The sequence below is a fragment of the Myotis daubentonii genome, chromosome 9, assembly GCF_963259705.1.
Source record: "Myotis daubentonii chromosome 9, mMyoDau2.1, whole genome shotgun sequence".
In the NCBI taxonomy this organism is placed as follows: Eukaryota; Metazoa; Chordata; class Mammalia; order Chiroptera; family Vespertilionidae; genus Myotis; species Myotis daubentonii.
Genome location: NC_081848.1, coordinates 65,731,931 through 65,759,124, shown reverse-complemented (window position 1 = coordinate 65,759,124; position 27,194 = coordinate 65,731,931). Strand labels below are relative to the sequence as shown.

Here is a 27,194-nt window from a genome sequence, read left to right as displayed (position 1 = left end):
AAACTTCCCCCACCTGGTGAAAGAAATGGACTTACAGGTCCAAGAAGCGCGGAGAACCCCAAACAAAAGGAATCCAAAGAGGACCACACCAAGACACATCATAATTAAAATGCCAAGAGCAAAAGATAAAGAGAGAATCTTAAAAACAGCAAGAGAAAGAAACTCAGTTACCTACAAGGGAATACCCATACGACTGTCAGCTGATTTCTCAACAGAAACTTTGCAGGCCAGAAGGGAGTGGCAAGAAATATTCAAAGTGATGAATACCAAGAACCTACAACCAAGATTACTTTATCCAGCAAAGCTATCATTCAGAATTGAAGGTCAGATAAAGAGCTTCACAGATAAGGAAAAGCTAAAGGAGTTCATCACCACCAAACCAGGATTATATGAAATGCTGAAAGGTATCCTTTAAGAAGAGGAAGAGGAAGAAAAAGGTAAAGATACACATTATGAACAACAAATATGCATCTATCAACAAGTGAATCTAAGAATCAAGTGAATAAATAATCTGATGAACAGAATGAACTGTTGATTATAATAGAATCAGGGACATAGAAAGGGAATGGACTGACTATTCTTGGGGGGGAAAGGGGTGTGGGAGATGTGGGAAGAGACTGGACAAAAATCGTGCACCTATGGATGAGGACAGTGGGTGGGGAGTGAGGGCGGAGGGTGGGGCGGGAACTGGGAGGAGGGGAGTTATGGGGGGGGGGAAAGGAACAAATGTAATAATCTGAACAATAAAGATTTAATTAAAAAAAAAAAAAAGAACATTTAGAACACACTGAAAGCGAGATGAGTGAACTTAACTGGTGGGTTCTTGGGGAAAAAAAAATCAACATTTCCTCCATTAAGAAAAAGCTATATTGACCATATTAGGGAGCATAGTTAATTTTACCTGAAGGCTGAAAATTCTCCCTGTTAATCATAGTTATTTTTAAAAGTTGTGGTTGAAAAGGGGCCACATTCTAAACCTGACAAGCTCAGGGGAGGCCTGTGTGGTGGCTTTGCAAACACAGAGACCGAAAGTAACCACAAAGGCCCTAGCGCCGGTTTGGCTCAGTGGATAGAGTGTCGTTCTGCAGACCAAAGGGTCCTGGGTTTTATTCCAGTCAAGGGCATGTACTTCGGTTGCAGGCTCCTCTCTGGGCCACACCCTGATTAGGGCTCATGCAGGAGGCAACCAGTTGATGTGTTTCTCTCACATTGATGTTTCTCTCTGTCTTTCCCTCTTTCACTTTTCTTAAAAATCAAAGAAAAAAATATCCTCAGGTGAGGATCAACAAAAATAACCACAAAGAATGGTCTGAAATTAAAACTTTTAAAATAAAAGCAATTTATGGTGGGTAGTCACGTCCTAGGCCAGCATCTTCCCTGACAAAGGTCAATCTTTATCTTAACTGAGCCTGTCTATCTCCTTTTTGCATTTCTGGTAATAGATTGTTGTAATGTCAAAGTAATTTCCCTTTTTCTGGACCCCTCGAAGCACAGGCATGGCTCTGAAGAGACCACAAATCCCCTTATTGTTAGTGAGTTAATCATTGACTGTTAACTATCCTGAACCCATCTATGTAAAAATATGTTTCTAACATCTTACTTTTCATCCAATCCCAGAGGTTTCCCCACTTTGCTTTCTCCCACCTCCTTCATCTATCACCAATGGATTTCATGTAAACCACAAGAGTAAAGGAGCTATGCCCTGACACAGAAATCATGATTTAGATTAGGGACTTTGAGAGCAAGGTCAACATTTATTCTTCAAAGCATGGTGAGAAACTGCAAAGCAGAGAACTAAAGAAATGAGGGCTTTAAAGTCACATGGATCTGGGTTCACATTCTGATACTGTGTTAATTTGAGCAAGTTACTTAACCTCTCTGACCTATTTGTCCTCATCTGTAAAGTAAGTATAATAGTAACAAATACTATTTCAACGGTTTTTATGAGGGTGAAATAAAAGTAAAGCTAACAGGAAACAGCACCACAATTCCTGGACATTGGTCTTGCTGTTGTTGCTCTGGGTCTCTGGTCAGGTATTCAAGGAAGGTGGCACAAAGCCTCACACTTCCACTGTGGCTCCCCCATACCCTCTGATGACTTCAATGGTCTTCTTTTTAAGGTGGAAATTTGATGTTAAAGCTCCTGATATATCTGGCTCCTGATTTATAAATCTACGGCTGAAGTATTTATATATCTGATCTATAAATTGTCCTCTCTTCAAACTGAACTGAATCATCCACAATATCTATAAGTTCCATACCCACAAGTTACTTTTATCTACTTGTTTACCATATGTGCAAAGATCTTTCTACATTACTAATTCTTACATCTCTCCTTAATAGTTATATATATAACTATTTGTTTTTTAGTACATTCAACGATCATTTAGGGAGTGCCTACTATGTGCTATGTGTTGTGTTAGGAGTTTGGCACATAACAGAGAGTGATATTAAACACCTGGGTAGTCTGCATAAATCTTTCTCTTTGCATTTCTGAGGTCATATAAGTGAAGAGACAAAGGTATTCTGTTCAAGTTTGGACTCAGCACTAGGCCTTTAAGACCACCCCTCATTCTGTGAACAATATTTTGTCAATTCTGTGGAACATTAGGAGGTTGATATCAGTTAGTCTCAGACTCTCTCTTAACCTTGGCATCTTAACCATATTTATGGAACTCATACTTGGCTCAGGGTGAGAGAGAGAGAGAGAGAGAGAGAGAGAGAGAGAGAGAGAGAGAGAGAGAGACTATCAGAAGAGATAGTACACTTTCAATGTGTAACATGCAAATTGATGCATATTTATTTTAAATAATTTGAACATTCAGTTTGAGAAAACAATTCTTCAGAAGTGATCTGAAAGCAAATTTCTTTTGAGTTTGGGGAAATAAATGTAGTGTGTAGTGAGAAAAGAACTGTTGCTTGTCAAAGAGGAAGCCAGATGGAGAGTGGATAAAAAGCATGTGCTAATGCATTGTCAGAAGGAGGAAATTCTGTGGTGGGGAAGAAATGTTAGCTCAATTATCTCTTCCTTTCAGGCAGTCATGTGATCAAAACTCATCTTGATAAATTTGCCCCCACCAAAAAGCAAAAACGATTTTATCATATGTTTCAATGTTCACTATTGGGAAAGATGACAGAGCACGGGTATAAGGACCTGTAGTGTGGGCGCAGAAGATAATACACACCTCAGAAAGTGTAGGAAGAAGATGCTGGTGGAAATTGGTATATGAAGCAATTTGGAGGTTTGCATTTTTCAAGGTTCTATTGAAATTTCTTACAAAATAGCATCATGTCCAAACACCGAAGACCATCCTCCATCTGTTTCCTGTCTAAATCTCAAGTCTAATTTCTGATTATTTGTTGCACACATAATGAACTATTATATACTCCCAGCAAATACCAAAACAGGCATTTCTTCAGGTCTTTTCCAGCAGAGGTGGTGTAATTTCACTGAGGGTGAGGAAAGGAATCTCCTGAGCCTATGTTCAGCAGCCTCTGACATATTGTATCATTAGTATCTCATTTGTCGTTCTATTCTGCTGTGAGCTGGACAAGGAACGGGGACCACGGTACTCATCTCTGCATGCTCAGTGATACCAGCAGTACCTGACATGCTGCAATAAGTCCTTTTTGGATGAGTGTATAACTGAATGATGTTTATTTCTTAATTATAATAACACATTGCTCAGGTCCACCAATTCCTGAAGACACAGTGGGAAGATGGCACATGAGTTCATAAATTTTTGTTACAAAAGGCATACTAATACATATATCTTCTAGTGTCCTCTGTTCATATAATTATCTTAGTTTCCTGGAGAATTCGGATTTTATCACACCTCAGAGAAACAATCCAGATGATTAGAGGTACAATTTGTAGTATCTTACAGTTTAATGAAGAGGCATTCAAGGTTATGTCTATAATTAAACTGAAATGAAAGTCTGTGAATCTCACCTGTATATTTGTTTTGTGATAGTCTAGCTAGTTATGCAATTAGAACAAACACATTGGTTTACTGGTAGCTCTAACCCTAATTGTGACATACTGCTCAGTCCAATGCTACTGAGACCTACTCATAGGATTTGCCATCAAGTCCATGTCCCTCAGTGTTTCTGCTAGCGCATCTTGGTCATCACAAAAATCAAAGCAGCAGACCATTAATAATTTAGCGGACAATGGAATCTTTAGTGTGAAATTGTCTCAGTCTGTCAGGAATAGTGCACAGCAGGTAGAACTCTCCCTATTTAGTTTCTGAGACCATCTGTGGCAGAGCCAGATACATTGTGTCCAAAAGAGAGGAAGAGAGAGAAAGATAATAAATACTGAAGTCGGAGATGAATGCAGAGATCCAGAGGCTAAGACATACTCCTACTTGTGAACCTAAGTATGATTTAAACAGGGATGGTAGGCTTTTCAAAGGTACCATGGGAGAGCTTCCGCCATAGAAATGGCTGAACTGGGACGCAAGTAGAGAAGGACAGCTCTCTCTGTTCTGTAGTGTTTTTTTCTCACCTTCTCAATCATCATTAAACTGTTTCATTTTTAGGTCTGTGAATCCTGCTGGTCTCAGGCAGAGTTATTTTACAGCAGTCTCAGTAGACTACTCAATTTTTCCCTCTTCAAAATAGCAAGAGAAACCCTGTTGATCTTAATCAGCCAGTAAATTTATCTGCCTGACGAATGTCTTAACTATAAAGATAATCATTAATGTCATGAGCCAATCCATTTTAACTGTCCACCCAGAGCACACCCTGAGAGGAAGCACACCAAGGCTTGTCTGTCATTAACAATATTCTTCATCACTGGATAGCTCAATTAATTTAAAAAAATGGAGTCGGAAAATAGAAGCAGAGCAGATCTTGCTCTCCCAAATCCACAAGGGCCCTCCAGGTAGGCACAGGTTATTATTTTTTTCATTTTCTGTTAAGTAAATCCATGTTACCTACCTTCTGACCTATTTCTGTTTTTTTTCTTTTAATCTTTACTGTTGAAAGTATTACATAGCTCCTCCTTCCTTCTCCCCTCCCCCATTAACCTCTTCTAGCCCGCTCCCGTCCTCCCCCTCCCCCTCCCCAGGCCCTCACCACCCCATTGTCTGTGTCCACGGGTTATGCATATATGTATGTATACAAGTTCATTGTTATTTTTTTCTATGCTCAGTTATTTAGTGATCCAGACAGAGATAGTCACAATGGTGGGGAGATGGCAATGCATGGACTCAGTCACAGACCTATCTGGTTTAATTAATATATTGCTATACCTTACCAGTAGTTCTCTCTGGTTGATGGGGAGGAAGGTTTGTACTCAGCTTGTGAAACGGGAATAACTTAAGTTTCCTAACAATAGAGAGAGCCTCACATTCTAGGTATGAGGTAGGGGAGTTTGTTCTATCGATATAGGTTTCTAGCTCCGTGTCTGATGTGTGCTAAAGGACAGATGCTTTTAAAAATGACCCTGGGCTCCTTTCTGGGTAGTCTTTGTTAACCTTAAGCTGTGGAATTCTGTCCCACTGTTTTGAGGGGAAATGTTCTTGGAGTGAAGGCCAATAGAGGTGATAATTTAGGTTTACTTTGAATAACAAACATGAACACATGTTAAGACTTTCCTTTGAACAGTTTTGGGAGAGGCTGAAAACAGAACTTTGAGAATCAATGTTGGATTGTTAAATGTTAGGTGTATTCCAAATCTTTAGAAGGGAGAGTATTTCCAGTTAACCTCCTCTGAGGATGAAAACAGGATTAGAAATTCAATTAACCCTTCAAAGCCATTACTTTGAAGGCACATGAAATTGGGTGTGCCAGTGAAAAAATATAGCCACACACATTTCTACGTTAAAAGGACTGAGATATGCATAGGTAAACATGTTTGATCGCTTTTATTTTCACTCATCAGCACAGATTAATTGGGAGAGAACTTGGTTTAATTCTTGGGTTAATAAAAAGACTTGGCACAGTTTTCATTCCATTTTGTCTGCTCAAGTCACTGATTCGATAGCGATCTTGACTAGTTACTTGGACCCTTTGAACCTTAGTTTTTTATTCATTGCAATAAAAATTTTAATTGCAAGACTGTTTTGAAAAAGTAAACAATGAAAGCTTTCCTTTTTGTGAGTTCAAAACTGGACATAGAAAGCTAGAAAATTTTCTCATGACTAAATTTCTGTTTAAACTTCACAGAGTGTCTGAAATTGAACTTTCAGAAGCACCTTTTCGTGAGAGCACCCTACTGGAGAAGGCTGCCCCATCACCACGCCAGACATGGCTGACATTTTTGAAAAGGGAGCTGGAATTCCTAGGGGTAAGTGAGCTTTTTTCAACCTCAATTAAAATAAGGGCTGGTTCTAGGAAAGAGCATTAGGTTGCATCAACAGTTTTCTCAGTAGGATTCATGAGGAACAAAGAATTCAGTAGATGAGTTGACACCAACTGGGTCCTGTGGGGTAGAAAGAAGCATTTCCTCATGAATATTAGAATGAGAAGGCAAATAGGATCTGCCAACTCAGGCCAATAGCTGGTGGCTAATGTAGTATCTTGCTCTGAAGGATTTGTAATCTTTATCTTCTCTTAGATGGAAAGGACAATTATTGATGTCCACCATGTCTGACTGAGTAAAGGCGATGAGAATTATATTGGCCATTCCTGCATTAGGTCATGCTTGTATCAATTCTTAGAGTGATCAGAGGATGCTGGAAAATAGCACATGTGGATCCTTTCTCAGGGCTGCCTAAGGCACCAAAGCAATTTCCCACATTTGGCCTTAATTGTAAGGAAATTGATACACTCTCAGGGAAATATCTTTTTATTCCACAAGAGTTATGCATTTCTCTACAGGTAACACAAATTCTGATTGGTTTCATGTGTTTTTGTTTTGGAACAATTGTTTACTCCGTGTTCAAGATTTCAGAATTTGAGAAAGATTTTTTTTCATCATTTAAAGCAGGCTACCCATTCTGGGGAGCAGTAATTGTGAGTATATTCCTATAATTTTCTCTGAAATAACACTGCACATAGCTTTTCTCTTACCCAGAACAGACCTACCTAGTTGTTTATCTCTAGTAGTCAGATTATATATAATAATACATTTATATTATATTATATATAATAATACATTTATATTATATTATATATAATAATACATTTATATTATATATTTATATATATATACATACATATATATATATATATATATATATATATATATATATATATTATAAAATATATTTGCAGTTTATAAAACTCCGTGGGTTAAACATTTCAGGTTTAACAGTTTTATTACATAAGAAACCTGAGATTAATAAAAGTTAAACAAATTGTTCAAGGGAAATTTAGCCAATAAAAATAGAACCTAAATGTTTGAAATCCAATTCTAGAAAATGTCTCTAATACTCTCATTAGTAAAGTTAGTTTAGTAAAGAGAAGGAAAAGAGACTGCTTAGGTGAGGAGACAAGGTCAAAGGTATTTGATGAACTTCTCTCATGCCCTAGAAAATTTTTCAGGTGCTTTCTCATTGAATCTTTTTTAATCATTTTACTATTTAAAAACTAGATGACTGAATGAAATTACAAACATATCTAGCTTTATTGAGTTATAATTGACATACAATAAATTGCACATATATAAGGTGTATAACTAGATAAATTTTCACACATGCACACATACATATAAAAACATTATCATATCAATATAATGAACATATCCATTATCTCTAAAAGTTTCCTTGTGTCCCTTAGTAGTCCCTCCTTTCTTATATTCCCTGTTTTTCCATCCTTAAGCACTCACTTACTCATCTGCTTTCTGTCACTATAGATTGGTTTGCATTTTCTAGAGTTTTATATAAATGGAGTATTATACAGCATGTTCTCTCTACTGTCTGGCTTACTTCACTCAGCATTAATGATTTTCAATGAATTCATGTCATTTTCTGTATCTATACCTCATTCACCTCATTTTAAGTCTAGAAAATATCACATTGGGGGAGGGTGGGAGGTAAGGGGAGAGATCAACCAAAGGACTTGTATGCATGCATATAAGCTAACCAATGGACACAGACACTAGGGGGCACAAGTGGGGGATGGGTGGGGGACAATTGGGGAATAAGGACACATATGTAATACCTTAATAAATAAAGAAAAGAATCCCATTGGTTTGTCACTCATTTAAAGACTTAGGACTAGATCAGAACTCTCATTGAACGTTGGCTATATTTTATTTGAAACTTCTCTCTACTATCTTTTCATTCCAAACACTTAGCTTATTAGTGTCTCTCAACACATCAAACAATCTGAATCTTTGAGATTGTTTTGAACTTATGCTATTCATTAATATTTTCACATGTACGTTCTCATAATTACTAAATGTCTAGATGATATATGCCAGTCTCTAGAGATATATGTGCCACAAATACATTTCTTACTCAAATGAGCTGACAGTCTAACATAAAAGGTTCTCATACAAACAAATAGTTACAAAGCAATGAGAGTAGTGTTATGACAGAATCATGGAGCAGGTGCTGCTAGACCTTGCTACTCCAAAGGTAACCCATGGCCTGTCAATCTTAGCATCCTGCTGGAAGAAATTAAGAATCTCAAGCCCCTTCCGTGACCTACTAAATAACAATCTGCATTTTAACAAGACTCTCACTTGATTCCTGAGTACATTAACTTTGAGAAGCACTCCATAGGAAATAAGAGTAAGAAAATAGTGAGCTTATGGAAAACCTGAAATGTTAACTTTGTAGAATATCCACAACTTAATCCTATATTTGGAGGAGGGGGAGTGAAAGGGACATAGAGAAGGGCAGAGACTCACTGTGCTTCCTCTCTTCCTTTGGACAGTTTGCTATTTCTGGATTTTTGTCAATTATGTCTGAAAAGAAAAATGCAACATATCTGGTGAGTTGCAATTCTGTTGTTCATCCTTGAGAAGGTAAGAAAAGTTGAATTTTAGGAGTCTTGAGGGAGACATGCCATCGTCTCTTATGTTATGAGATAATGTAGATATGTGACTTTTCCTCCCCACTCTATTTTGTTTTGGTTATAATCATTAAAATATCAGTTGTGTCATTTTAAAACTATAAAGTGTAACTACCTTGCCACTTGTTTAGAAAATATCCTCATACCAGCCTTATCCTTGTAAGTATAGACCAGGGGTCCTCAAACTTTTAAAACAGAGGGCCAGTTCACTGTCCCTCAGACCGTTGGAAGGCTGGACTATAGTTAAAAAAAAAACTATGAACAAATTCCTATGCACACTGCACATATCTTATTTTGAAGTAAAAAAACAAAACAGGAACAAATACAATATTTGTATTTGCATGTGGCCCGTGGGCCGTAGTTTGAGGACCCCTGGTATAGACATTTCTATACTAATAAAAAGGTAATATGCTAATTAGATCAGACATCTTCTAGATGTCCTTCTGGACAAAGCCACGGAGGCGGGGCCTAGGCAGAGGCAGTTAGGGGCAATCAGGATGGCAGGGGAGAGCAGTTAGGGCAATCAGGCCAGCAGAGGAGAAGCAGTTAGGGGGATCAGGCCAGCAGGGGAGAGCAGTTAGGGGTGATCAGACTGGCAGGGGAGCAGTTAGGGGCAACCAGGCAGGCAGGGGAGCAGTTAGGGGCATCAGGCAAGGCAGAGTGGTTAGGGGCAATCAGGCAAGCAGGCAGAGTGGTTAGGGTTGATCAGGGAGGCAGGCAGGTGAGCAGTTAGGAGCCAGTGGTCCCGGATTGTGAGAGAGATGTCCAACTGCTGGTTTAGGCCTAAACCAGCAGTCGGACATCCTCTGAGGGGTCCCAGATTATAGAAGGCGCAGGCCGGGCTTAGGGATCCCCTCCTCCCCCCGTGCACGAATTTCATGCACTGGGCCTCTAGTGATCATAGAAATGATTTGTTTCCAATTAAGGAGACTATCTGAGGAGAGACTGTGTGCCCATGTAGGTTTTCCTGAATGCGGTCCTAGCAAGAAAGTTATAAATCCTTAATAAACAAATACAGTTTAAAGAGCTCCTCTTTTAATCTCTATTTTGTATATATGCAGAATTTACTGTGTACATCCAACCCTGAAATGTTGATGGGTTAATTGAATGCACTGGCAAGTGCAGGAACAGGTCTAAGTGTTTTTATTATCAGGTGCAAGGAAGCCTGGGAGCGAATTTGATCAGTGTCATAGCTGCAGGAACAGGAATCTTTATCCTGGCCACCAACCTAAAGAACAGCTTGGCTTATATTGATATTTGCCAGGAAGCTTATGAAGATGACTTCTGTATGACGGCCTTTTTTTCCGCAGTATGTATTTCTTAATCCTAATCTAAGTAAAGAAACCCCCATTTCCTTTTTTCATGGACACAAATCTTTTTTTGCAACCTCTATCACATAATGTGGTATTCTGTAGGTTCATGCACAGAGATGCTGATGACCTCTTCCCCTCATCCCCAGCTCAATTCTGCAAGGTTGGAGTCATCTGCCTTGAGTAACCATCTCCTGGTTTTCGTGTGTGTGTGTGTGTGTGTGTGTGTGTGTGTGTGTGTGTGTGACTCTGTAGGGACTGATCATGTGGGTGCGATGAAAATGGGAGCTGCTGTAAGGGAATGTACCTCAGGAACACCTAACTTGTGACCCACTCTGTCTTTTTTTGGTTATTGTTCAACAGGAACTTGTGGCAATGATCCTGTTTATTACCATTCTGGGGTTTGGGGCTGCTGTATTACTCATAGTCTACAGAATTGGAGAACTAGTCAAAGAAAATCAGGTAGGCAGAGGCCCGATACTAAATCATGAATGACAGGCTAAAGAATTTGAGCTTATTCCCTAAAACATACGGCCTAAATTTCCTAGAACATTTCTTCCAAGAAAGTATTTCTTGGCTCAGCCGGCATGGCTCCATGGTCGACCTATAGATCAGGAGGTCACGATTCAATTCCAAGTTAGGGCATATGCTCTGGTTGTGGACTCGATCCTCAGTGTGGGGCCTGTAGTGTGCAGGAGGCAGCCGATCAATGATTCTCTCTCATCATTGATGTTTCTCTCTCTCTCTCTCTCTCTCTCTCTCTCTCTCCTCTCTCTTCCTCTCTGAAATCAATAAAAATATAAAAGAAAAAAAAAAAGAAAGTATTTCTCTAAGTTTCAGTGTTTTTGTTCCCAAATCTCATGTTTCAAATCACATTTCCTACTTCTAAGTAGCATAAATATCAGTATAGTTCTGTGACTGAGGGTTAGAAAAACTGAACCTTTATAATTTAAAAAATGCAGATGGTTTGAAATGTATTAGGCATGAAATGAATGAGCAGGTAGCATGTGATGGAACCACTCAGATACCTGGGCTTATTTTCTGTCCCAGAAGAGCTCCCTTATATTTGTTCCCCTTCTGTCTTTTTTCCTTGGCTTTCACCTTACCACTTGCTCTGAAGCCTCAGTTTTTTTTCCTCCTTAATTTACAACTATCACCTGCATTTCCTCTTGCCTTACACACCCATTGCACCTTGGATGTAGGAAAAAGAATTGCTAATACTTGATGCACATACACTTACTCAGATCTTCCAGATGAAACATATTCTCTCGAGTTGCCCATCTGTCCACTTGCCTGAAGCATTCAAGAGTGGCTGTCTTGTTTAGACCACTTTCCTCCAAAGACAATCAAGACAGTAGATGTACTAAAGTTCAGACACACTCACCAACTTGTCATTGACCAACATAATTTATTTTGGGCCCACCAATCTGGCTTGGTTTGTTGGAGATGGAGGGAATAATTAGAGTGTAATGGGAGAGAATATGAGATCCAGAAAGACAAAAAGAGATGATATATATCTCTTGAACAAGTATTCTTGGTGATTAATAGTGAATAATTTTTTCTTCACCAGATTCCAGAAGATCGTCTCTATGAAGAATTAAACATATATTCACCAATTTACAGTGAGTTGGAAGACAGAGGGGAGACATCTCCCACTGACTCATAAGAAGCACATTCAGAACATTCTCATCCATAGCAAAGGATATAGGAAGCCAAGATCTTTGTTTAAGGGGATACTGGCAAAATTTCAGATCTCTCAATGATCCACCAATTTTACATTGTGATTTATTTTCCCCATGGTAATATTCTGTTTCTGTACATCTAAGTATCCCCGTTGCCCAATTTGTCAATATGATTGATTCCTGTTTTTCTTGTTTTCTTCACACCCATCTCTTCTGGGAAATCAATATGCAATAAGCATTTACTGTGTGCCTTTAACTGTGCAAATAGGGAAAGCAAGAGGGAGGCTGGTCAAGAGTTGAGTAAAATTTTAACAGTTTTATGTAGTTTTCAACCCTTTTAGAATTCACAGAAGTGATGGGCATGATACATGTCTCCCACTAGGTTGTAAGCACCATTCAGCAAACATATCCTGAGAACTAATGAAGTGTTTTAAGTTTTCCACACTTGACTCTTTTACATTGTGTATCCCAATATTTCACCCATAGTGGGTGCTGAGTGTATATTTATGGAGTGGATGGGTGTAGATGCAGGGAAAATATGCCACCAGGCCAGGCCAGAGGTAGAGTAGATAAGGAGAAAAAAATGATTCTGAAGTGAATTTGGAGGTAATAAGGAGACCAAATTGGTACATATTAAGCATAGACTTAGAAAGATAGTCAGAAATTTGAATAGAAATTCTGTAATTATGTGTTAAATATTTTGGTTAACAATGGATGCTTCCTGCTAATTTTGATCTTATTATATGGAGAAACATATTATAGTATGTTAGAAAGATCATAGATCTTATGAAATGAAGGGAGTCTACATTGGAATCCCAGGCTGATTGCTTACTAGTTGAGTGAGTTGTGGCAAATAATTTACTCAATATGGGTTTTCTCATCTATAAAATTAAGATTAGGCATAATTTACCTGCCAGCACTAAATGTCTGTTGTGGAAATACACACATACACATATGTGCTATAAATTTAAAATGTCCTAATATATATTATTATATAAATTACCTAATTTATATATACATCTAAGAAATCTCCAAATCTTACTAATCTCCAGTGATATAAAACTTAAGTTTATTTTATCGTAATTTCAAAAGCCTTACTCTCTTGTCCCACTTCAACTTTCTCTTTAATATGGTTTGTGCTTGACCACTTCACATTAGCACCCTGACTTGAAATGTTCTGCTCTCTCTTCTGTACTTCCTTGAATCCCTGCTTTCTTTAATGCCTATCATAAATCCCACCTCATTCTTTAAGATTTTCTAGCCAAGATTGCTCCTCTATCAAGATGATGACTTTTGCCGAGACCGGTTTGGCTCAGTGGATAGAGCGTCGGCCTGTGGACTGGGGGGTCCCGGGTTCAATTCCGGTCGAGGGCATGTACCTGGGTTGCGGGCATATCCCCGGTGGGAGATGTGCAGGAGGCAGGTGATCGATGTTTCTCTCTCATCGATGTTTCTGGCTCTCTATCCCTCTCCCTTCCTCTCTGTGGAAAATCAATAAAATATATTAAAAAAAAAAAAAGATGATGACTTTTTCAAATCAAACACATACACACACACACACACACACACATCTTACACTATGTATAACTTTCTAAATGCAAATATTTTATATTCATAATACATTTATTTTAAGATTCAAAGTTTCCTAAGATCAGTATATTGTCTGAATCATCAGTGCATTCATGGACAAAATACTCAATAATATTTGCTGATTGATGAGTGGGCAGTGGAGAGTTTAATGAAGCTAGTATCTAACGAGATAATAGGACATATCTAAGGAAGAATTCAAAATGAAAGACGAGTAAATTAATGAAGATCTTAGCTAAAATGAAATAAGTGGGCATGGAGAGAAATGATCATATCTAAAACGTGGAGAGAAATACTAATCAGTCTTCTTTTTAACAAGTTGAATAAAAGGATAAATTTAGACAAGCAATTGGGAGTAATGCGTTAAGCGTTTGATTCTAAGATCAAAGGAGAACACCTGGGAATGTTGAAGGAAATGACTGGGAGTCAGAAATATGCATTAATGGGAAGGAGTCCAGTTAGGCCTAAATTAAGCTTCGTTTTAGATGGTCATTTTTAGGAGACCAAAAGAAATGCAACTAGAAAGGGTCTGACAGCATCCACTACAGAGCGCTGGTAAAGAGGTAATATGGTGATGGAGATTTCTGTCATAGGAGAGCTCATTATTTGGTGAAGCAGATTAACACTCTAAGAGAGTTATTTTGAGATAAAAGCGAAGCCAAGTTAACCTTCACATGCCTATAACCAGGGGGAAAGTGGAAGGAAAAATATATCTAGGGTGGAAGATATAAGAATTGTTCAGAAAAGTGCATTGTGAAACAGTAGATAGCGGATAGCCCAAAGTGGAAAGCGATTAGACAAAGAAGGAAAAAGGTAACTGATCAGAGATAGTATCTGCAAGTTTGGGCAAAAGAAAAGTCTGCAGAGATAAATCAACTCCAGGTAAGGCAGGGAGAGGGGGGCAGAGAAAATACCAGTGGTGAATAAATGCAAAGGTGCAGAGAAATTCAAAACAGGATATGGTGATGAGGAAATGAATAAAGCATTTGCAGAGGCATTTAAAGGGAATTGGGGTATATGTGGTGTGAGAAATAATAGAGTGGATTGTGAATACAAAGTAGTGAAGAAAAATTAGCAAAATAATATTGCCATTGATATTATTAAGAGAAGGAAAAAAAAAATTCAAATCTTTAGCCTAAGTAGAAATGTCCTATGGAGGTACTGAAAAATCAGTGTGGGGAGATTATTCACAATTCATTAATAAAATAATTAATTAAAATTTATGTGTTTAGGATACCAAAATTAAAAAGGACAATTAGAAGTGAATTTCCCAGACTATGAAAGTGATCACATAACCACACAATGAGCGATTGACTTGGTATGACTATTTAATTTTAGGACCTCAGGTTTTCTATTTCCATTTTCCCCTCAAAATTTGACAACAGAATGAAAATATACCCTTTCACTGTGTAGCTTGCTAAGCTGTATCTCCACAGATATTGATCATATCACTTCCATGGCATACGTATTCATATCCAAACACTAAGCCTGGTCTACCAGGACCTCTTGAAATGGATCCAGTCTATCGTTACACTTGTATAAGATTTTATAATGCTCTTTCTCCCACTAGATTAATATTTTAACCAAATTGTTGACTGTATATTTTCTATATACACAACATATTTTTTGTCTCCAGACCATTCTGATAGTTTTCCTGTCCCTTACTGTCTTTTATCACATGGCCACTTCAAGTACACACTGAGTATACAACTGCCATGTCTTCCACCCTTTCATTGCTCCAAATTATCTTTCTAAATATTTCAATGTAAAGGTCATCTTCTCTGTGAAGATTATCGACTGCACAGCTATTCATACAGCCTTCATTTCTGGCTTCATGACCACCTTACCCCATGATACAGTATATTGTCATTTATTATCTGTGTACTTGTGATCTCCTTGATGTATCAATGACCAGTATTTCTACAATAAATTGGAAAAATTTAATTTGATTTCTTGTCTCTCGGTATATGTACCAGTATATGAGGGTGAGGGGCTAATCAAAAATAATAGAACTGAAACATCAATTCAGTAATGCCAAATACCAAGAACAGTCTAGACAGTATTCATTTTTTCAATGTTTTATCAAATGGGACAATCTACTACTAACCTCAGAGACAGCAAACAGTTATAAGAACAATCTTTAGTCATCTCTTGTCACTGGGTAGTCAATAAATGGTGGGATGAAGTTGAAAGGGCATTTGACCATGAGTCCCATTTTTTAATTGGTCCTGACTCTAATTTATTTGTGAGCAGTCTGTTCTCTTTGTGCACCTGAGGTTTTCATCTGAAAATGAGCAGTATGGAACAAAAGATCTCACCTGATCTTTCTGTTTCCATGTCCTGTGTTTGTGGGAATCACAATTACTAAGTTTGTGTCTGGGGTAGCAACAGCAATAAGAGCTCTTTGATATACCATCTAGCAAGACAACTGGGACAATAACATTTGTTCTGAACTCCCAAAGAACTGTTTCTGAAAATTATCTTAGAAGTAAAATTTCCCAAACAATTCCCATTCTATGAAGTATGGCTCTACCTACAAAAATTACCTGCATTGGTGCTCCCATGATGTATTGGCAAATGTTTGCAATGGATTCCGTTACTTCCTTCCACAAAAGCATTGGGAGGCTTGTGGTACACAGAGGCCAAAGAACCAATATGGCAGATGAGCTCATCCAGCAGAGTCAGCCTAATAAGATCTGTCTCCTCAGAGATTAGTGGCTTCTCAAGCAAGACTACTTCTTTGGCTGTGACATGGTCCATTGAGAGAAACTGCCAATAAATATGGCCCCTATTTCGAAGATCAGGATTATTAGAATCCTGTGTTGCCAAACTCAAGACCTGGTGTACCACCTCCTGTGTTTCTGATGGTTTCTTGAGAAACAGCTTCACTATGGCAGTGAGCAGAGTGAGCTGTCCCTGGGTACTCTCATCATGAACACCTTCCAGGAAGCTCTCTAGCAACTTATCAACATTGTCGATTCCTTCAGCATATTCTCCCACAATCCAAAACATCTGACTTGAGCATCTGGCTCATCCAGAGAATCTAAGTGCTCATACAGAGTGTCCATGATGCTTTAACACTTGTTGGAGTACTTGTGCAAGATGTCCCTGATGACAACAGTCACCTCTTGGACCACATAATTTACTTTGGTCTGGATGAGATCAAGCAGTGTGCTTATATGACATTCTGTAGATTGCTTTACCTGGATGGTAAAACTGGACACTAAATGTGTCCAAAGCTCCCTGTCACTACTGAGTCAAAAAGCAGAGACAAGGTTGAATCATTTATGAGTCTTTATTTCATACTAGAGGCCTGATGCACAAAATCTGTGCATGAGTAGGGTCCCTAGGCCTGGCTGGCAATCAGGGCTGATCGGGGCCTTCTGGCTGCTGACCAGGACCTTTGTTCCATGCCGCCTCTGGTGGTCAGCACATGTCATAGCGAGTGGTTGAACTCCTGAGGGGACAATTTGCATATTAGCCTTTTATTGTATGGGATTGGTGCCAATATGGAGTGAGGAGTGGTCTTCATGCCCTGGAAAAATCCTGCTCCCCTTTCTTCTGCCAGCTGGCTGACTATATAGGGGTGAGGGAAAATAACTACGTGCAGCTGGGAGTGTAACAAGGGAAGAGGAGTGTAACGTCTGCAGTCTGGCCTCCAGGAACTCAAAGTCTGATAACAAGGTGGCTAATCTTCTATGATGTTAAAAACAGCTTAGCCTGTTCCTGGAACCGGAGAATGGTTGGCGTTCCTGAGGCAAACTCCCAGATGGGGTCAGGGTCCAGACACAGCAACCAAGTCAAAGCATCTCCTGTCTTTGGTCTGCTTTTAAAATATATTTCTTTTCTGAGTAATGGACCCATCTGGCTTCAAGGTTGCATTATCTTTTACAGCCCTGTTTTTCTTCTTGCAATACATCCTCCAGTTTCCCAGGGTCTATAAGAAAACCTCTTATCTATAGTTAGTAAGGTGAATAATCACTAAGCAACTGTGGTCCTATTCCTATTACATGTCCTTCCCCATGGTACACTGTCCAGTGGCCCACAAAGCTTTGTGAACCGTCAGCATCCACCTCTGTGACATATTCCTTCAGCTCTGCCAGAACCTGAGCAATATTGGCTTAGGATGCCAAAGGGATCTGATGTCCAACTTCTGTAGTTTAACACAAATGGAATCATTCTTCACAAAGAAGTCTGTGACTTCCTGATTTAAGATTTCAGGCCTTTTCTGGACAATTAGGTTGATGTTTCTCAGGGCGACGTACTAAACCTCTGGCTTCCCAGACAGCAAAGTGACAGGAGAGGGCCAACTTCTTCAGCAGCATATTGTAGTAGTCAGATTCCTTGGGTAATAACTCTAGAAGTTTCATTAGGATTCTTACTGCTGAAAGCACCACTGCTGTTTTGGATGAGATAGCTGGGGCGATACTTATTCACAGATGCTCTGAGTCTTCTGATCATCTCTAGGGCTGTAATTGGACAGAAAGTCCAGGATGAAAATCTGGCCCTATTCAGTGCACTCATTCAGGGATGTCAGCAGCTTATTAATGTTCTGTGGGTTCAGATCCAGTAAGTTGCTGTTTAGGTGAGAGTCACTGATTTCAGATAACACTGCTACAGCATTAGCCACCACCATTAGATTTGAATCTGCTATGAGATCACACAGAGAATTCAGAAATCCCTGATCTTCCATCATTTGGGCATTGATATCATAGACTTTTGCCATGCAGATAGCTGCTGTTTTCCGAACATGGGGTTCTTCATCTTTCAAGCACTTGGGAGGGGGCTCATGGAGATATTCTGTCATCTTGTCCACCTGGATGCACTCCATGGTACTGACTGCCAAAGCCAGAATCTGAGGATTGGGATAATCACAGTTCTTAGCAAAGCTGTTGACAGCCATGATGCCATATCTGGCTGATTCTTGGCATGGTTCATCCAGTAGAGATACACAAGCTTCTTTAGTTCCAGGTCCTCAGTCTGCACACACTTCACTATATCTGGAAAGAGAGAGCTAACATCCTCCCCTACAGTCATAGCAGCAATCCCTTCTTCCCAGCCTCCTTCCTCTTTTCTTTCTTTTCATTACTGAGCTTAACCTTTAATTCAAAGACTTCTCCTTTTTTTTTGGTTGTGAAGTACTTGGAGTCCATCATGGTGTTGGCTCTTTAATGTGCACTGGAGGCAGGGGCTGGGCTCAGCATTTCTTTTTAAAAATGCTTTGACTTGATGCACTCATTCCATATGATCTTTAAATTAACATCAAGTTCCACAATGGTTTTTTTTGGTAATACATTTTGGAATAAATGACATCCAGAAATATGTCAATGTAGTCAAGTCTCTTTTTATATTCTGTAATAAAAAATGCTCATCTTTCCTCATATAAGTTCTTCACACTTCAACTTTACTGATTCTTTTACCCATCTGGAGCTTGACTCCTTTTTTTCCTCCAAAGAGCCCAACCCTTCCTCTCTGCCCCCCAGGCCCACTCAAGTATCTTTCTGGCACCACTCCTGCTAGATCAAAAGAAAATCAGTATATGGTGGAAATTTTGCATCTTAACTCTTTATGTCTTAGATAATGCTGAATATTCCATCTGCTTTCTTAAAGTTTCGCGAGCGCGTGCGCGCGCGCGCGCGCGCGCACACACACACACACACACACACACACACACACACACGAGTGTACCAGTAGAACACTACACAGAAATCAAAGAAGATCCATTCATTTTTACAGCTATCATGGATTTGAGTACTTTTTACAACTGCCCAGCAGATGGTAGCAAAGTGTCCTGAGAGAGGGTAGAGGGCATTGTAAATGTTAGTGGCTAAGCTGTCCATTTGGAGGTAACAGGACTTAAGTAGGCAGGAGACTGCTCAGTTTCATCTGAGACCCAAAGAGAATAGATAACACAAGGGAGGGAGGGGGGCGGGTAGGGGGCAGTGGGAGGCATCTGGGCCAGGAACAGGCCATTTTTAGATTGGAGAATTTATCATCAATATTGTTTAGAATTGCTTTACACTTAGGTGTTAAAGACAGATGGAAGGTTTGGTGTTGCTTTAAAATTTTCTATAGACAATGCTCCCCCTTGTTGCCTGCACCTGGAGGGACCACTCTTATCACCCTTTTCTTGATTTGCCTGGTAGATGACCATTGCTTCCAATTTACAAAATGAAATGCCATTCACCCAAGAACAAATTAAAAAAGAGCCCCAAATGGTTTTCTCAACCAGCCTTTAAAGAAAAATAAATTTAAAGATTTAGATGGGACTAAGAGAATTTTATTAGAAACAGAAGATTGCTTGAAAACTTTGTTGGAGAATTTCATTATTATGCTAAGTGAAATAAGCCAACTGGAGAAAGCCAAATATCACATGATCTCACTTATTTGATGAATCTAATGAACAAAATGTATTAACCAACAAAATAAGACCCGAAGTAGGGAGGCATGGAACGGACTGACATACTTCAATGTGGGTTTGGGGGGTTGAGAAGAGAACTTAAATATTTATATGCATAGCCCATGGACACCGGCAATAGGGTCGTGAAGACCTGGGTGGGTGGTGGGGCTGAGTAAAGGAGGGGGGATGGGAGACATCTGTAATCAACAATAAAATAAATAAATGAAAAGCAAATTAACTTCTGTGTGTCTTCCCTCTTCCTCCTACTCTATATGAGGAGGAAGAGGGCATTTCCCCCTCTTCGTTAAGCTCAGAGAGACAGGATTCAATGGGACCATGTGGGGATCTTAGCGTAAATAGATTATCACAGTTTGGGGAAGGCAGTAGATGTGAGTCTAACATACTCAGAGGAACCCAAAAAAGCTGAGACTGGGGCTTTGGACACTGATGGCCAGTGTATTTATTTACTTCTGAGTAATGAATTATCATAACCTTAGAGGTTTAAAACAACACACTTTTATTATCTTAGTATCTATGAGTCAGGACTCTGGGCATGGCTTAATTGCATTGTTTGCTTCAGGATCACACAATGCTGAAATCAAAGTGTTGGCAGGGTTTTGGTGTCAACTGAGGCTTGACTAAGGAAAGAGTCAAGTTCAAGCTTCCACTGTTGTTATCATAATCCAATTCTTAGTAGTTGTAGGACAACGGGCCCCATTTTCTCACTGGTGTTTATTGGAGGTCTTTGTAGGCTGTTGGCTAGAGGCCACTCTCAATTCCTAAATGCTGTCCACAGTTCCTTGCCACATAGAGGCCCCTAAATAGCTGTCTGCTTCCTCAAAGCCAGCAAGGAAGAGAAAGAGACAGATGCTACCACCTTCTACACTGCAACTATTTAACCACCTACACATAGTCACATACAGCCTGGTGCCTTTGCCTTATTCTATTGATTTAAAGCAAGCCACTGGTCTTGCCTATACCCAAGGGAGGCAATCACGAAAGACATGAGTTCTAGAAGGCAGGAATCCTGAGAGCCTGCCTAGAGTCTGTCTGCTACAACTATACAGGAAGAATAGGTGGTATTGGGATGGCCTGCCCTACATGTAAGCCATGTGAAAGAAACCATAGCTAGGTGGTCTTAGAGCTCGCTCCAAAAGGACATCAGGAGGAAACAAGGAGATCTTGAAGCTGGAGATTTTCTCAGGACACTCAGGGATGGGGCAAAGGAGGAACTATGAGCAACCAGCTGAGTAAGTGCCTTAGAACTTTGAGGGAACCATAGCCAATGAACCCCATGATGGAACCACAGGACATCCAACCCCTGACATCAAGTTGGGAAAGTACCAATGAAAGAAGACATTTTCTGCTCCTCAGCTCTTCTCATTTCTACCCTTAGCTCAGCAAGAATCAGAAATCCCTTTAGCAAGCTAGCAAAGGACAGATTTAAAAAGAGAGAGAGAGAGAGAGAACATTTCTTTCTTCTTCCCATTTTAGACAGGTGTTCTGTCTAAAGCAGACCCTAAATGAGGAAAGAAAAATGTGTTCACTGTCATTGACAACTGAGTTTTGATTCTTGAGTAAGATTGTGCATTTTGTTACTGAAGGGACAGGAGAACTCTTCACTTGCTGTCAGTAATTCATCTTATATTTTAAATAAGAAGCTGAGGGGAACTAGGCACACTGAGAATGTTTGGAAAGGACAGTTGTGGGGAAAGAGTAAGGCTGTTTCCTTTGAACACTGTGAGGCACAAAGATTTTGAAAATCTGAATAGGAGAAAAGGGCTATATTAGTTTTGGGTTCTCCATGTTGCATATATTCATGCTTTAGGAATTGAACTATTAAATTCCTTGATGCCATAGGATTTCCTTAAAGAAGACTTGGTTATTTGCCAATGATACATCTGATAAGGGGTTAATATCCAACATTTAAAAAGTACTCATATAACTCAACAAAACAAACAAACAGTCCAATTAAAAAATGGATGGAGGACCTGAATATAGACTTCTCCAAAGAGAACATATAGATGGACAATAGCCTTATGAAAAGATGCTCAACATCACTAATCATCAGAAAAATGCAAATTAAAAACACAATGAGATATCACTTCATACTTGTTGGAATGGCTATTATCAATAAATCAACTGACAACAAGTGCTGGCAAGGATGTGGAGAAAAGTGAACACTGTTGGTGGAAGTGCTGATTGGCATAGCCACTATGGAAGACAGTGTGAAGGTTCCTCAAAAAATTAACAATAGAACTGCCTTACAACCCAGTGATTCCACTTCTGGGTATATATCCAAAGAAACCCAAAACACTAATTCGAAAAGATACATGCACCCCTATTTTCACTGCAGCATTTTTTATAATAGCCAAGATATGCAAGCAATTTGCATTTCTCTAAGGAAATATCAGAGAGCAAATTCACTAAGCACTTACTGAGGGGGAAAGTATGGGGTTTTCCAGCTGGTAAGAAGGATGCTTTCTGCTGGTTATGCAAATAGTATACTGAAAACTTGCACTCTGTGTGGGAAAAATGAATTGTTTAAAACAAGTCCTGTTGTTCAAAGTTTATAATCATTCTCCAGTTTCAGTGGATTAAAGTAGTTGTAATGAGACACAAACTCGGCTTTGATTTATTTCCTAGAAATAATTGTCTTTTGTGGTAAAAATTAATTGCTAGCCAAAATTATAGAAAAACATCGATGAACAAATTTTTTAAAATGTCATTAAAATTTGATATAATATAGGGGTTGTGTGAGGGGGTTTAAAGATGAAATATAAAATTCTTTCAAATAATGTTTTTTAATAATATCTGCAAAGTGATAGTAAAATGGTTCTATATCCACTCTCACTGTCTGGTTTAAGAAAATACTTAGGAAGACATCTTACCAAGTCTTAAACATGCCATTTCATAATTTTTTAAATATTTGCAGCTAGATCTTTAAATGAGCTCATAACTAGTTACTTGAAGTATGCAAATAAATTATCATTCTTTTGACTATGGGAAGACAAAAGGAAGCTGATGGTGAATCATCCAGCTTGCTATTGTACAGCTCCCATGAGGATGAAACCCAGTTCAACAAGGAATTATCTTGCAAATTCAACACTAATTGTAAACAGATAATTTACCTCTCTCTATCTGGCCTCTCTGTTTTTCACCAAAATGATGGTGACTTTATTCAGCAATAGAACAGTGCACAGCTAAGAGACTATATTTTGCAGTCTTCCTAGTGGATAGAAATGTCAGTATGATATGGCTCTGGCCAATAACTCCCAAGAGGAATTTTGCTGGAAAGTGCCAATTTCTTATTTAAGGCATCACTCCTCCTTTTCCTATCTTTCTTCTTCCTATGGGAAGGTGAAAGGAAGCTGATGGTAAAGCATCCAGCTTGCTATTATACAGCTCTCAGGAAGATGAAAGCCCACTATGAATAGTTGAGCAGAAAGATAGAGGAGCTCAAAACACTGAGGATATCATGAATCTTCTTCATTAGCTCCAGACAGCCTCCTCTGACATCTTGGATAACCTTACTTTCCTAAGCTTTGGTGTTCAGGAATCTGTGGCATAGAACTAAATACAATCTCTAATTGATAGACTAAAACAGGCATCTCTAGAAAGAATAAACATAGTTCATGCAAATGAGAAAATAAACCTGAAGATATCCTAACAGAGCAAGGCTCAAAATGATCTTCACTAATAATTACCTTATATACCTCTTCCGACACTTTGGGACACGCCATTATTTAATACTAGAGGCCTGGTGCACAGATTTGTGCACATTGAAAGGAAATTAATTAGAAGAAATATTTTAGAGGATGGGGAGGAACCATGGGAGGTTGGCCAGTCCAGCCCGTCTAGCCCAGTCCTGATTGATTGGCTGGACCACAGCTGCAAGCTAACCTACCAGTTGGAGTGTCTGCCCCTTGGTGGTCAGTGCGTGTCATAGCAACCAGTCGAAACAGTTGGACACTTAGCATATTAGGCTTGTATATATAGACTAGAGGTCCGGTGCACAAAAATTTGTGCACTGGTGGGGAAGGGGGGATGGGGGGGTCCTTTAGCCCCACTTGTGCCCTCTCACAGTCTGGGACCCCTTGGGAGATAACGATCTGCTGGCTTAGACCTGCTCCCCTGGTGGCAGATGGCAGGCCTGATCCCTCAGTGCCTGCCCAGCCTCCCAGGGTCGCGCACACAGCAGGGCCGATCCAGGGGTTGGGGTGCCGCCCTGGGTGGGCTGGTGGATCACTGCTGCCCCACCTGGCTGCCCCGGGTCTGGTCGCACACGGACGCCCGCCACCCCAGGTCGCAGGTAGCAGGCCCGGATGGTGGCAGGGCAGGCGGGATGATGCTGTCCTGCCCCACCGCCCCAGGTCGCAAATAGCAGGCTCAGGTGGTGGTGGGGCAGGCAGGATGGTGGTATCCCACCTTGCCTGCAGTATGTAAATTAGCTGCCATCTTTGTTGGCAGTTAATTTGCATATCATGCTGATTAGCCAATGGGAGGCATAGCGAAGGTATGGTCAATTACCATGTTTGTCTATTACTAGATAGGATTATAGTTGTAATGGCCTTAGAGAGTCTCTGGTTTTGTTTATCTCTAGTATTAAACAGGTTGGGAAATGGGGCTGCCCTGAGTTACGATTCAGACTCAGAGCTCCTAACTCCAAGGCCAGTATTGTTTTTATATGGTGTGTTGCCTACAGGGATTCATATAATCTGTTTTCTTCCATTGATTGTTAATGCTCTACAGAACTATTATTACCTTAGGGAAGCAAGATTAGTTAATAAGGGAACAAGTGATGTTATAATACCAGCCTATTATTACACCAATTATCACTAGCCTATTATTACATCAATTTGGATTTTCAGGGTCTCATAAATGCTTTTACCTATAATTGCATCAAAATATCTCAAGGTGACTCTGGACATAAGTAGGTCATGGGTGTAGGCCATTAATTATCTTCAAATGCAATTGTTGAGGAGACCACAGATTTAGTTAGCAAATTGCCTGTGCTATGACCAGGGACACCTCAGTTTGTTTCCGTGAAAGTTTCATGTATGAAAAACACAATGAGCTTGGCGTATGAATAGGATTCAATTTCTAGCTTGAACAGTTACAGCTGTGTGAATAATCAAATGGAAATTTTGGCAGCAGAATTATTTGTGTTGCATTTTTTATTGAGGGAATTGTTTGTATGTATGTCTGTGTCTGCATTTTTTATGTGTTTTTGTTCTCCTGGTTTCTGTATGGCTTCTCATGTCTATAGCAGCGACATCAGCCCAGGTAGATTTCGTAGCCATCAACTAGACATTGGCTTCCCATTTGTTCACTGCACACATAGAAAAATGTAGAATAATCAGATGTGTGACTTTATCATATGTGCACGCTTCCAGAATTTCCCATTCATAATGACACACGAAGGGAGAAGCCACTTCATGTCAACAGAATGGTCTATTGCCTCCCGTGAAGATATGTGGGTAAGAGATGCTCTTCTGTGCTGTGGATAGTGAGCAGAGTTGTGAAGAATTAAAACTATAATTTATTAATGTCTTTCTCCTTAGTGATATAAGAATGATCTAACCTGCTCTAATATCCCTTACATAGAGACATAATTCTGGCCCCCTTGGCTGTTGATACTCTTGCTTTTAAATATAAATAGTACAACACAATGCAAGTGGATTTTATGTTTGTGAATTTAAGGCATTTGAAAACTATGTAGGGGGGAACAAATACCATTACTGTACCTGCATTTGAAAAAAAAGGGTAAGGCAAAAGTCTAGGTGGCCTAATTCCAAGGCCAGTATTGTTTCTTACGGTCAACCAAGAAGTTACCAAAAGAGTGACACTTAACGTAAAAAAGAAAAAAAGAGAATGATCCCTGGTGGAATAAACAATGTTAAGGAAGAGAAAAGGCATTTTTACCTACTTATAGAGAGAAATTAACTTCATTATAAATTCTCTCAAATTTAATGAAGCCCTATTCTAAAAGTTTGTAAAAATTTAGAATAATAGGTATAGGGGACTCTCAGAGGAAAAAGGAAAAAGCAAAGTGTACAAAAAGGAACAATGTCATTTCAGTTAGGGGAAGTGGACAATGACCTGGCGAAGATAAGAAACAGATGTGCATTGTTATCAGGCCCGTTTTAAGAAGTCCTTTTGTATGCAGCTACTTTTTAACAGACATTAACAACAGAAATTTATAACAGTGCTAACAGTATTTGGTTTAGAAAAAAAAATGTGTAAGACTTACTTGACTCTCCTAATTATGGCAAATTTTTGGAACAGATAGCTTAGTCAAATTTAATTGCAAAGACAGTTGTCTGTCTTCTCCCCAAATTTATCACAGAATAAAGAACCACAGCGGCCTGTCAATGTTTTTGTGTTCGGAAAATTCAATGATTATATTACAAAGGTTGGGAAAGCAAGTTAATTGAGGCTTCCTAAAGTTCCTTACATGTCTTCTAAATCAGATAAGTGGTCACCACTCACACTAAACATTTGATGCTATGTAAATGTAAGCATTGGATTGTAATAACTAACACCTTAATAAAAATGAACTCACATCCAGACAAGTACTACAAATTATATGAATAGTGGACTAATATCAGAGTGTGCCAATATTAAACAGAAGGAATTAATGAAAAATCTTTGTTAACAGGAGTATTTTAAATGATTTAAAATTTATAGATAGAATGAAAATAATTCCCTACACTTCCATTTTTGTGCTTATATTCAACAGTTTTGTTCCTCATAACATTCAAATTAGAGGGTGAAATCAATAGAGAAAAACAATTGTCATATGTTTGATAAAATGTCACTTATATTTTAAAAGTAAAAAGCAATATTCTAAGTAATATTGTCTTCTAACAACATTAAATATTACTGTATTTCAATATATATACTATGTTAAAGTTAATTTTTTTCAAGAAGATTGAGAATATAGAGGATAGAATTGGTACCTAGGTGGCAAAGTTTTTGCCTCATCTCATGGAAATTATATTCAAGCTTTTAGGAAAAAAATGATTTTTATAACTGGAAAATGAGGTGCAAATGTGTTAACTGCTAATTTTCAGAAGGTGTCCTATTAATAAGTAAATTATATCTGCTCAATACATGCATAGATGCCCTATAATCTTCTTTCTGTGTTTTAAAAAAATCTTTATTGTTGAAAGTATTACATAAGTCCTCTCCCTTTCTCCTTCCCCGCCCCTGCATTGATCTCTTCCATCACGTCCCCATCCC

At 39.0% G+C, this 27,194-nt stretch overlaps 1 protein-coding gene and 1 pseudogene across 1 annotated transcript; one reads left to right on the top strand and one right to left on the bottom strand.

Moving 5' to 3' along the window:
- The first annotated feature begins 3,992 nt into the window (after window positions 1–3,992).
- On the top strand, window positions 3,993–13,326 carry LOC132241110 (high affinity immunoglobulin epsilon receptor subunit beta-like). Its single transcript, XM_059709230.1, has 7 exons — window positions 3,993–4,888; window positions 6,175–6,295; window positions 6,829–6,963; window positions 8,833–8,889; window positions 10,124–10,279; window positions 10,644–10,742; window positions 11,851–13,326. The coding sequence occupies exons 1-7, from the start codon at window positions 4,827–4,829 to the stop codon at window positions 11,944–11,946; spliced, it is 726 nt and encodes a 241-aa protein (XP_059565213.1). The 5' UTR covers window positions 3,993–4,826; the 3' UTR covers window positions 11,947–13,326.
- On the bottom strand, window positions 12,102–18,717 carry LOC132241910 (AP-2 complex subunit beta-like; annotated as a pseudogene).
- Window positions 18,718–27,194: the final 8,477 nt, after the last annotated feature.

Coding starts and splice junctions, on each gene's coding strand:
- LOC132241110 (XM_059709230.1), top strand. CDS start 4,827: ATGGAGTCGGAAAATAGAAGCAGAGCAGATCTTGCTCTCCCAAATCCA. Junction 6,964..8,832: donor CATTCTGGGGAGCAGTAATT/GTGAGTATATTC, acceptor TCCTTTGGACAG/TTTGCTATTTCTGGATTTTT. Junction 10,280..10,643: donor TGACGGCCTTTTTTTCCGCA/GTATGTATTTCT, acceptor ATTGTTCAACAG/GAACTTGTGGCAATGATCCT.